We start from the raw sequence: 12,432 nt of genomic DNA, 5'->3' as shown, positions 1-12,432 counted from the left end.
CGTGTTTTAAATTTGGTGTAGTTTCGTGTGTTTTTATGATATGGATACTGTTGTAAATTGTACATTGTTTTGTGCTCTTGTTGTAACCCGCTTTGATCTCTTTTGGAAAAGCGGGCTATAAATAAACAGTATTATTATTATTATATTCATACTTGTTGTTGTCATGTGCCTTCAAGTTGTTTCCAAACTATGACAACCTTAAGGCAAACCTTTCATGGTGTTTTCTTGGCAAGATTTGATCAGAGAAGGTTTACCATTGCCATCCCCTGAAGCTGAGAGTCTGTGAGTTTCTAAAGGTCATTCAGTGGGTTTCATGGCCAAGTGGGGAAGTGAGCCCTGGTCTCCAGACTCCAAAGTCTAACTATACCAAGCTAGGAATTAAGATACTTGATTATCATGATATAGTAAGAGGTCACTTCACTCCTTTTGGGGTGTCACAGCAACTAAAGTTACTTTTGTAGTGGTGGGGTGGCCTCACCACTTAGGTGGAATATGTACCACAGGCCAACACCTTGTAGCATTCTGGTGGTTTGGAAGGTTAAGTAACTTTTTTTAAAAAAAAACTATTTTAATCTGTTTTAACCAAGAGAGATGTAAGGAGTTACTTTTTAAAAATTGGAGTGATAAGCAGCAATTAACTACACTGTAGAATGGGTGTCAAATTGGTTACATTTTCTGGGCTGGCTTCATCGTTCTTCACTAGAAATATCCCTAGAAGTTTTCTAGGACAAGAAATCTTTGTGGGGCTTTCTGAGAAAGACTAAGAGGCAGGCAGTTACCATGAAGAGCTTAGAATGAAAATACCCCAGAGAAAAGAAATCAGAACAGCTGCTCAGTCACCTGGTAAAATGTGTTTCCCCAAATCTCTTCCCCCTGCCACACCAAATTCTGGGTGTGCCTTCCTGCAAAATTCAAGCTGAAAATCAATATCTCAGAATTTCATCTCACTGCTTGTTCATTTTATAATCACCCAGAAAATGCCAGATATTGTGTTAGGGATTGAGGAAAGTGCAGCCTGTATAAAGCTCTCCGGCCCCCATTTTGCAGAGGATGCACTCATTTTTTGGGGGGGTTACCCCAAAAGAGAGCCAGGATGCTGTAGTGGTTTGAGTCTAGGACTAGGACTCTGGAGATTTCTGCAATGTGTTCTACATGGGGCTATCCTTGTGCTTAACCTGGAAACTTCAATTAGTACAGAATATGGCAGCCAGGCTGGTCACTGGAACAACGAGGAGTGACCACATAACACCAATATTGAAATCACTCCACTGACTGCCTATTGGTTTCTGGATTCTGTACAAGGTGTTGGTCAAGCCCTACATGACCTGGGTCCAACCTATTTAAGGGATCTCCTACTTCCATATAATCCATCCCGCACACTCAGGTCCTCTGGCAGGAATTTATTTCAGCCTTTAAAGACCAGATAACCTGCAACCTTCCAGAGGACCTTTTCTGCAACTGCTGCCAGACTGTGGAATGGCTTGCCAGATGAGATCTGTCAAATCACCAGCTTAGATAGCTTTAAAAAACAGATCTCTTCCAGCAAAACAGATCTCTTCCGGCAGGCCTTTCCTGAATAAAAGCACTCGGCTATAGAATGATCACTCCTTCAGATCTTATATCATACTACCACTCTGTCCATTGTTTATATGGTTGTTAATAGCTTTTTTTTTTAATTCTAATTGTTTAATTCTGTTTTAAGGGAGGAATTTTGTAATAATATATGTAATAAGTATTGTATGTTGGATGTTTTAACTATGTTAGTCACTTTGATTGTTCTTTTACAGAAAAGTGGGGTACAAATAAAAGTTTTATTTATTATTTATTATTATCAGGGCTCAATTCCCCGCTCAGCCATGAAAAGCCATGGGGTGACCTGGGGCAAGTTACACAATCTCAGCCCCAGAAAAGCCTGTGATAGGCTTTCATTAGAGTTGCCATAAGTTGGAAATGACTGGAAGGCACATAACAACAACATTACCCCCAAATTCTCAAAATCACTGCTGAAGCATCATGTTGGCACCACTCATTCCTCCAAATTAAAAAAAAAACATAGCTAAAAATCTGTTGAAAATCAAGTAACTCTCATCCTGTTAACTGCTGGTGTGCATCCTGCCCGGAGATGCACAAAGATTATTCACAACTCAGTACTGTCGCCCACCATTTTTTGAAAATTGGGTGAAACTGCATTTCATCCATTATATACCTGCCTGGTTCAGCTGGATAGTCCAGATCCAGTTGCAGAACAGTTCTTGAAGTGTGCCCCTCAGTTCCATTCCCTTTGGGAGCACATACATCACATTCTTGTCAATAAAGAATCGATCATACACTCCTGGCAGTAGAGTGAGGCAGCTCATTTTTCACAAGGTCAGTTGTAATGGGAATCCAGCCTTTTAATTAGGTGTTCAACAACCTAAAAGAGAAATTACGAAAGCATTATTGATCAGATGGTGGTCATAAATTAGAGCAACGCTTTGCGGCTTGTAGACATATCTTATGTGCAATGAAACTGCTGACTCCTGTGAGTCTTCCTTTTCTAGCAGTATTGAATATAAAATAATGGTTGTAGGGTTGTTATTATTGTTATTAATCATAGGTTATCCTTTTTGTACCAATATTTGAGATGAATAGTCACCAAAATATACCAACTGCCCTAAAACTCTGTTACAGTGGGGCCTTGGTATCCGTTAGAGCTGGGTTCCTCGACCTCCGTGGATACCAAAATCCATAGGTGTTCAAATCCTATTAAATATAATCGTGTGGTGAAATGATATCTCTTATATAAAATAGCAAAATTAAGGTGTGCTTTCTGGCATTTATATCTTGTTGGAACATTTTCAAGACATGGATGGTTAAATCCGTGGATATGAAGGGCTGACTAATTCGCTTTCAGTCAAGTTCCAAGGTGCTGGTGATATTTAAAGCCCTAAACACCTTCGGACATCAATACCTGAAGGCACACTTCTCCTTATATATGTCTGTGGAGGTCTAGTAGAGAGGCCCTCCTTGGAGTCCCATCAACAGGTGTGATGCATTGTAAGAGGACATGAATCATAGAGCTGGAAGAGACCACAAGGGCCATCCAGTCCAACCCCCTGCTATGCAGGAACTCTCAGTGAGAGAAGACCTTCTCTGCTGTGGCACCTCAGTTGTGTAATGATCCTCCCCTTGGAGGTCCAATTAGTCTGATGGTCAAAACATGGCTTTTTAGTAGAGCCTTTGGAGCCTAATTTACTATTAAATTTATATATCCAGGGGTAACCATGTTTGCCATTGAGCAAAGTACAATAACATCCAAAATCCACAAAACAGTGATAATTGTATTGGGCCCACCAAAATGCATAAAATACATGTCACAACCTAGTGTGGTGTAGTGGTTTAAGCATGCATAGTGGACTATGACTCTGGAGACCAGGGTTTGATTCCCAGCTCAGCCATGAAACCCACTAGGTGACCTTGGGCATGTCACACTCTCAGCCTCAAAAGATGTCAATGGCAAACATCCCCTAAACAAATACTGCCAAGAAAACCCCATGATAGGTTTGTCACCATAAATTGGAAATTATTTGAAGGTACACAACACACACGTACTCAAGCCATTGAAGCTCCACTGGCTTCTTCATCAAGTCAAAAGTATTAAAAATCTTACAGGTAAAAATATGGTGGTGTTAGTCAAAGGCATGCATTTTGTTACAATGTTCTTGATGTTGTTCTGAGTTAAGATGTTATGGAGGGATATAATACTGCTTTATTTATTTATATCAGGGGTAGGCAACCTTTTTGAGCCGGGGGCCAGGTTGCTGTCCCTCAGACAACTGGGGGGCCGAAGCCAAAAAATAAATAATTAAATAATATAGGACATTTTCAAATGTAGGACACATTTTTTAAAAAATGGAGGACATGCGAAAAAATTTAATGATTTTTTTAAAAGTTAATATAAATGCATGTTTGTTAGGCATGATCAAAATGGAGGACATTTGGGCCTCAGAAGCTGGCTGATATCAATATCACCGTCACCATCATCATCATCATCATCACTATCATAGTTAAAGCAGACCTTTTAGCATTAAAAGCACTGAAAATACACAGAAATGCACTTTGGAAAGTCACACTGTCTCACGTTCAGAAAGAATGAGTGCATGTCTCAGAAACTGACTGATATCATCATCATCATCATCATCATCATCATCATCACCACTATCATTGTTAAAACAAAGCAGACCTATAGAAATGGAATGGAATTCTTCCTCCTCCTCCTGCTACTCTTCTTCTTCATCCTCCTCCTCTTCCTTCTCCCTCCCTCCCTCCCTCCCTCCCTCCCTCCTTCCTTCCTTCCTTCCTTCCTTCCTTCCTTCCTTCCTTCCTCCTTCTCCTGCTCCTCTTCCTCCTCCTCTTCCCCCACCACCTTTCTTCCCTGCCCGCAGCTGTCTGGCAGCCGTGGGAAGGGAGGGAAGGAGGAGGAGGACCCCCACCCCATTCCTGCCCTGCCCGGAGGGGACCAGGCAGGGCGAAGGAGCCTCGCTGAAGCGGGGCTCCTTGGCCCTGCCCGCCCCACCCGCCGGCAGAAGGGACCAGGCAGGGCGAAGGAGCCTCGCTGAAGCGGGGCTCCTTGGCCCTGCCTGCCCCGCCCACCTGTGGAAGGTACCAGGCAGGGCCAAGGAGCCTCGCTGAAGCGAGGCTCCTTGGAGCTGCCTGTCCGCCAGCTGAGGGCCGCTCATGCAAGGCCTTTGACCTTTCGCGCGAAAGGCCAAAGGCCCCACGCGAGAGACCTGGTCCTGCCGCCGATTGCCATCGGCACACGGCCTTTGGCAATCAGTGGCAGGACCAGGCTTGGGTCGGTCCCAAGGCCTCACCGGGCCGGATGTGGCCCGCGGGCCGGGGGTTGCCGACCCCTGATTTATATCAATGGAAGCAGGCCACCAGGGCTCCCTCTTTCACATTCCACAATTAATAGCAATTTGATACCACTTGAACTTCCAGGGCTGCATCCTGTGCAATCCTGGAATTTGTAAATTGGGTGAAGAACTGGAGTTCTCTGGCAGAAAATCCTAAATATCTTAGAAAACTAGAAATCCCTGGATTCTATGGAATGGAGCCATAGCAACTGAAGTTCTATAAATGTATAGGGGAAAGAGATCCTACTTTTCTATGTGCAAGAAAAGTACTACACACACACGCACGCACACACACACACACACAGGTTGGCATTCTGCAAGTAACATAAGCATACGTAAGTCAAGCTATGCATGTGGATCAAATTATTCACCTTAGCACAAAATACTCCACTGACAGTGTTGTAAACAGAGTTGTACATACAGCAGTGTTGCAACAATGTATTTATGCACACACATTGTGGGTTCACATTGTGGTTGTGCATTGCACAATGGCAACCAGTCCTTGACATATATCAGTGTTGCTCTTCTATATCAGGATTATATATTCACATGTGGATATTAATGAGGGGATGCTGGATTGCATCCATGGATGGATGGATGAATTGATGTGTGAAGGCACTCGAAAGCACATTATTTCCCTCAACTATAGTCCAAAGTGCCATTGTCTAAGGCCAACATTATAACCTCCAGAAGATTTCATAATATCCAAAATGAAGGCTGCAGTAGGAAAAGGGAGTTCACACAGTTGGCATTTACTTTTCAGGGAGACCACTCTGTGGGGAAGTATCGTTGTCTTCTGTGTCAGAAGGAGTTTAGCTCAGAAAGTGGAGTCAAATACCACATCATTAAGACCCACTCCGAGGTAAGTGCTGGGTTTTGTTGGCAGAGGACATTGGGGGAGCTTTCCTCTGCCAGTATTAATTAGAAATAGCTGGCTGGATTTATGTCCCCGTCCTGGCTAGTGGGCTGCCAGGAGAGCTTGCCTCCAGAGTTTTTGACTCCAAATTCCCACTAGGTATTTTGGGTATTGCCACCATGTTTTAAGCTCTCCTGAGTCTTGCTCAGGAGACACCTTTTTAATAAGAATAAGAATAATAATCCATTTTATTTCTTACCTGCCTCTTCCTGAGGCTCAAGGTGGGATATGACATAGATTGTACTACATAAAACCATTTAAACACATGTTAAAACACATAATGCATATGAATACAGTTGCATGTAAAAGCATATACAAACACATAAGCAAAAACATGCAAAAAATTATATCAAAAATTAAGATCATTTAAAACAAATCCCATTATTGTTGTTGCTGGGGCTTTTCTTTGCAACAAATGTTTATGTTCTAATTGAGATGACGTCTGTGCCCCTTTTTCCTCTTCAAAATACAGAACTGGTTCCGAACATCTACAGAGGCCATCCGAAAGAAGAAGAAAAGTGAGGAACATGCCCTTCCTGACAGTGAAGAAAAAAAGCAAAGCACAGATGGAAAAAAACGGGGGCGCAAGCCAAAGGAAAGGCCTCCAGAGGTCACTCTTAAAAGCAAAGAAAGCATGGCAGGAAAGACTAACCATAAGAAAACCACAGGGTCGTGGCAGACCATAGACTGCAACCCCGATGGGAGAGAGAGAGGTAACAAACCCCTCCAGAGCAAGAAGGGGGGTACTAGTAAAATGCCAGAGAAATAAGAAGCTGGGCAGAAAAACACTCTTTTTAACTATTAGTTTACAACCCAGGGTCATGGGGGTGAGGGGAGTACTCCCCATTTGCTCAATGCCTCCACCATCTACTCATCCCTTTTTTAAAAAGTGAGAAGCCACTTTGCAGATTAACCTCAGACATTTGTTTTCACGCTGGAAGAGAAAAATGAATGAAACGGCCGGTATGATTCTTCCCTTGGAAACCTCCACAGATTGTATATATGCTCACATCCATGGAGCATGCGCTGCATCCATGGTTGGGTCAGAAGGATAAGATGGTTGCTGGTGTGGAGCCACGTCTGTCATTTCCTCCGGCTTGAGCAAAGGGGAGGAAACGGGTGCAAAAGGGGCGTGCAAAGTGCAATAGGAACCCAGGTGTAAGCTGGTTATATGCTTTTCTATTATTATTTGTGGATTGCTTTTCAGGTAGCAGTCATGTGTTAGGAGATAGAGCTGGTGGGAAATCTATGAATGAAATTATTGATTGTCGTGATTGTGGTTGCAAACCAGCTTTCTTTTATAATTTTCATAGGAAACGCTTTTTTAAAAAAAATCTGATGAGATTGTTTAACGATGGATAATTCAGAATAATTTCCCCTTCCCCCATTGAAGTTATTGTTGTTATTTTTATTAGTTAACCTTGATATTTGAACTTATTTTTGCTTTTTGGTTTGCTTTAAATTGGCTAGCAGCTTGCACCCATTTCACAAGCTGTAATTTGGATGTTAGCGTTTGGAGCAGGGGGAAGTCTTTTTAAAAAAATATTTGGAAGGGGTGGACCTTTGGCACTGAGACATTTTTGGAAGTTTTCTTGCAGTCTAAATTGCCTGCAAGAGGAAGTTGATTTCTCAAAGCAATTGATTTCTGTAGAGCATGGGAAGCGTGCCTATTTAAGGATCCTGCAGCTTGTCATAGGATATATCCTGTCTTATCTAGTTTGTTGATTCCTTGGCCTTCACTATACATCTAGCCAAGACCTTAACTCTTACATTGGCCTTGCACGACTCACATGCTGAATAGCGTCTACTGTAGGACCAGTACTCACTGCCTAGCAGTTGCATCACTAGGTTTAGTGTCATCTAAGCTCATGATGTCACCCCCATGGACCTCCTGGGATGATGGTGTAGACGGGGAGGAGGGTCTCACTGGGGGAACCCAGCATCCTGCTGCCACCCCCACCCCACTTAAGTGCTAACTATGGTTGTTTGGCTTAACTCTGGTTACAATCTCAAATCTACATGGAAACACCAGTTTAGCTTGCCTGCTTAAGCAATGATGCTAGGAACTTGCATAGGAAGACATCAGCAAAACCAGCTTATCTCCTTACAAGCTGGATAAGTGAGGAAGTCGCCCTGACTATGGCTTGCTTAGAGCAGATGTCACACTTGAGGCTAAATCATCGTTGTGACTCTTCTGCTTTTGTTTGGAATAAATCTGACACAGAAGGGAAAAGCATTTGTGGAAGAAAGCATCTCTTTTTCTCTGCAAGACTCACTGTTAGGGTTGGCTTCTGCTGTCCTATATGACTGTTGTTTTTTCACAGGAAAGTGCTCTTGGGATTTAACAGACTACGTCATATACTGAGTTATCATAGTACTTGTGTGGTAATACAGAAAGCTTCACCTCTTGTATTTTTGCAACTGGTAAAAATGCAGGGCTGTAGTTTGTTTGTTTTGTTTTTTTAAGGTACGAACCCAACTACAGCCGTTCCTCCTGATTTGCAGGGGATTCATTCCGGACCAAATTGCACATATCCAAGCCCCATTGATTTGAATGGTGGCGCACACCTGGGCATGTGCACCATTTTGTCCCTCCCTATTTGCTGTCCATGAATAATCAGAACCGTGGACTAATCAGGAGGGATGACTGTAATATCAAATACTTGGTTGCTGGTGGATTGACTCAATCAAGGAATCCATGGTCCTGATTTTACAGGATCTAAGCAGGGCAGTTGATAATGGGGATGTTGGAGGTCTCTCATGCATAGAGTCACCATAAGCCAAAGACAACAACAGCTCCATGGACAAGCACTCACTATATGATAAACTAGGAGAGAAAATTCAAAGATATACCTGTGTTAGTCTGGAAAATCTGTAAGTAAAAGGATCTTGCAGTACCTTTGAATCTAACTGAAAGACAGAAGTTGGTAGCATGAACCTTCATAAACTTGAGTCTACTTCTGAGGAAGTAGACTCAAGTCTACGAAAGCTCGTGCTACCAACTTCTATCTTTCAGTTAGTCTCAAAGGTGCTGCAAGACCCCTTGGCAAATGAAAGGAAAAGATATGAAATGTTCTAAACTCCTTTGAAAGAATTCCTGTTGGTGATGGAGTAGTAGGGAGGTTCAGTAGCTCTCCAGTTATCGATCCCAAAGAGCTTTTTGAATTATGCAACTGTAGTTTGTTTTTTGTTTGTTTATATACCGCTATTCCAAAGATCATAGCGGTGAACAGCAAGTAAGCTAATTAGCAAGTAAGTTATGGCTGTTTGGGATAAGAAGTTAACTTCGGAGCAACTGAATCAGAAACACAAGTCTATACATTTTGGCCACATCTGCTATGAACAGCGTTGCCGGGTCTTTGGTTCTGAGCTGACATGTCAGAGATTTCACTGCCACCTGAGTATTTCTGGAAGGATGGAATAAAAAAATCAACTGAAGAGCCAGAATCCAACACATGAAGACCATTGGTGGCTACCATGTCAGGGGAATGTTGATTCTGCTGGAGGATTTAATGTGAACATTAAGGAGATATCCAAGGTGATAAACCCATCTGGGGAGATAGGATCGCTCCTTTAAAGTTCGGTCTAAAATTCCAAATGGGATTGACTGATCCACTGACATAGAAGCCATCATCCAGTACTACCAACTAGAAACAATACCTGGCAACCCTATGAATTTCAGCTAACTCTCCACTTTCTTAGAAGAGAAACTTGAAATTGTAATGCTGTTCCACTTTTCAGCTCCCACAAAAACCACAGTTCCCACAGAAGTAAAATGGATTTTAAAGTATACATTTAAATTAGTACAAATTGAGTGTTCCTTATCTGAAATGCTTGGTACCAGAAATGATCTGGATTTTGGACTTTGGAGTATTTGCATATACCTAATGAGACACCTTGGAGATAGGATCCAAGTCTAAACATACATTATGTTTCATATAAACCTTATGCACAAACCTTGAAGGTAATTTTATACATATTTTTAATAATTTTGTGCATGAAACCAAGTTTCTGTACACTGAACCATCAACAAACAGTTGTCACCATCTCAGCCATCCATGTGGACAATTTTGGATTCTGAAGTATTTCAGAATTTCAGAAAAGGAGTACTCAGTCTGTCGTAAATATGTTGCAATTGATTTCCACAGACCAAAGGTGACCAGTAAGGATAGGTCTGACACCTAATGTATACAGGGACAATCAAAATTTTGTTGGCTAGTAACTATCGCAGACTCATACAATATTGGGGCAATCCATGCTTATTGGTAGAGTTTATCATCGATGATGAACTGAAGCACAAGTTAAAGGAGAGAGACAGAGGGAGTTATCTTTTTGATAGATGCAGAAAATACAACACAGTACTATAGGAAAATTACCTAGGATCTTTGGGGTATGTATAAATGAAAGTAATATTGTATGAATTGGATGGAGTTTTCCTTTCCCGGCAGAAGCATAGCTTTCTGCTTTACCTTAGAAGTCTTAAGCACACTTTAATAGTTTGGGGGTATAGAGATTAGTTGGGTGATAGGGTTGATCAATAAGGGGAAAGGAACCCTGATGGTGATTGATGATGTTGGGCACCAGCAACATCTACTGTGCAATACAAGCCCTGTTCCTATGGCATTGCACTAGAATGTGGATGTCCAAGGGAGCTTGATATGATGCTTCTCCTACACATTATGGATGTCTTAAATTGAATGCCGGGCAGTTGCAAATGTATCATATGCATTTCTGAGAGCAGCAGTCCTTAAATGTTGTCATACTGAGGTCTGTTGTACTGGTTTGGTTGTCCTTTGTGAAGCACAGCTTTTTCTTATCTTACTATCTGCCATGTCTTCTAGATGAAATCTTCTAGATGAAATCTTCACTTATCCTCTGTAGCTGCAATCCAACAAATGGAGTGTGGGGTGAAATTAATCACACAGCTATCTTTGTTTTGAACAAATGGAGAGCAGGGGTTAGTCTTGTTTGCTCTTTCAAGTTTGCACTGCAGAAGAGGCAAGCTGCTTTTCTATTTAAACTTTTACTGTTTATGCTCTAAAGCGGCTTACCTCTTCAGCATACAGTAGAAACACCAAAGGACCCTTCAGCATTTTCCTCTGTAATTTCTCTCGTGGTCTTGGAGACTATATGAGAAATGTGCCAAGGTTCAGAAGTAGTTAAATAAAATAATTCCTGTGTTAGAACTGTGTGGGATTATTGTGGAACAAAAGTGAAAAAGAAAGATAAGACGAGGAAAGATTTCTAAGTTATGTCTTCCTACTTTGGCTGTTCTTTAGAGCATGACTTTGGGGCGAAACAGACTGCCCAAAAAGAGCAGATTGGTGCCGCCCCGGAGCTCTTCGCCCCAGAGCCGCCGCAAACAGACACTCACAGCCCCAATCTGCCCTACCGCCACAGTTCTGGACAGCACCCTGAAAAGAAGCAGTTTTCTGCCACTTCTTTTCAGGGTGACTTTTCCAGGTTGGGGTGGCTTTGGGGCATACATCGTGTGATGGCCAGACCCCAAGCTGCCTGGAAGCAGGCTTTGTTTGGACATTTGTTTTGCCCCTACAAAATCTTTCCTAAAGCTAATATTTTATGGTTGGAACAACTAAAAAGTTTAGTTGCAGTGTGCATTTTTAAACTGTGGTACTTTCTCTGGTGGAACGAAATCCAGATACTACTTTGGCATTAAAAGCTAGATGCCAGATAGGAAGGCAGGGTAGTCCAGGGATAGTTTATTAATTTTGCCTGGCCAAGGAAGAACAGTCATTCCCAGATTAACCAAACCTGTGATTTCTAATACAAAGCTTGGTGCTACTGCTGCAGGCCAAGTGGAGAGTATGGGGCAGGTGCCATTCCTTTTCTTTCCCTTCTGCTTCAACATACAAAAAATAAGGCAGACTCAGAAAATTGCAGTCATTATTGAGAACAACATCCATTCGTATTTTCCCCTAGAGTTGCTCCATACAAAGGGAGCTTGCACAAATTAGTAGTTAGGATTGGATGGCCGTTTGGAAACAAGTTCTTAACGTGAAGGGACATTACTTGATTCTGCCTCTCTTTCATGTAAAGATTCCCCTGTGCTTCTGAAAAACTACTTTGAAGTTTCCTGGAACCTTCTGGAGCTAGTTTTTGAAGAGCTGGAGAGAGAACTGCAGATAGAGAATCGGAGAGGAGCAGTGGCAACCTTCCTTTGTGCTAGTGCCAGCACCTTCAGCTCGTCTGGTGGATCTTTGGATCCATTCAGCGTCCATGGACAGCTGTATTTCATTCATTCTTTCCACAGGAAAGTAAACTCTGCCTACCTTCCTTGCAGTAGTTTTGAAATTTCTAAAATGAAAACGAGTTAGTCTTAAGGTGCTGCCACATTTCTTCTTTTAAAAAATCCCTCTCCCTTCCTCCTGATCCATGTTTATCTTCTTCACATCCCAAAATGGGGAGAGGGAATTCTTGACCTGGGAACAGAGGCAACAGTGATTTTTGGAGGGTGATCAAGATGATAAATAGTCTGGAAACCAAACCCTCAGAGAAATGACTCAGGGAGCATGGAGAAAACTTGAGGAGTGACATGATAGCCATTTTTAAATATCTGAGGGGATGTCATGTAGAAGATGGAGCAAATTTGTTCTCTATTGC

At 42.1% G+C, this 12,432-nt stretch overlaps 1 protein-coding gene across 3 annotated transcripts in view; it reads left to right on the top strand.

The window, feature by feature from the left end:
- ZNF512B (zinc finger protein 512B) overlaps nt 1-12,432 on the top strand; it is a 96,175-nt gene that overhangs the window by 73,819 nt on the left and 9,924 nt on the right. For 2 of the 3 annotated variants that reach the window (XM_089513563.1, XM_089513565.1), the window contains exons 16-17: nt 5,659-5,757; nt 6,284-6,524. In XM_089513563.1, coding sequence (XP_089369689.1) covers nt 5,659-5,757; nt 6,284-6,524 — 340 coding nt within the window. Of the gene's footprint in view, nt 1-5,658; nt 5,758-6,283; nt 7,163-12,432 lie in introns of those variants that run through there. The other variant, XM_089513566.1, reaches the window with a different exon arrangement.

This window comes from Sceloporus occidentalis, unplaced genomic scaffold (assembly GCF_023333645.1).
Source record: "Sceloporus occidentalis isolate IW3139 unplaced genomic scaffold, rSceOcc1.0.p SCAF_3, whole genome shotgun sequence".
NCBI lineage: Eukaryota > Metazoa > Chordata > Lepidosauria > Squamata > Phrynosomatidae > Sceloporus > Sceloporus occidentalis.
The sequence above is the reverse complement of the archived record's forward strand: the minus strand, read 5'-3'. Positions and strand labels throughout refer to the sequence as shown.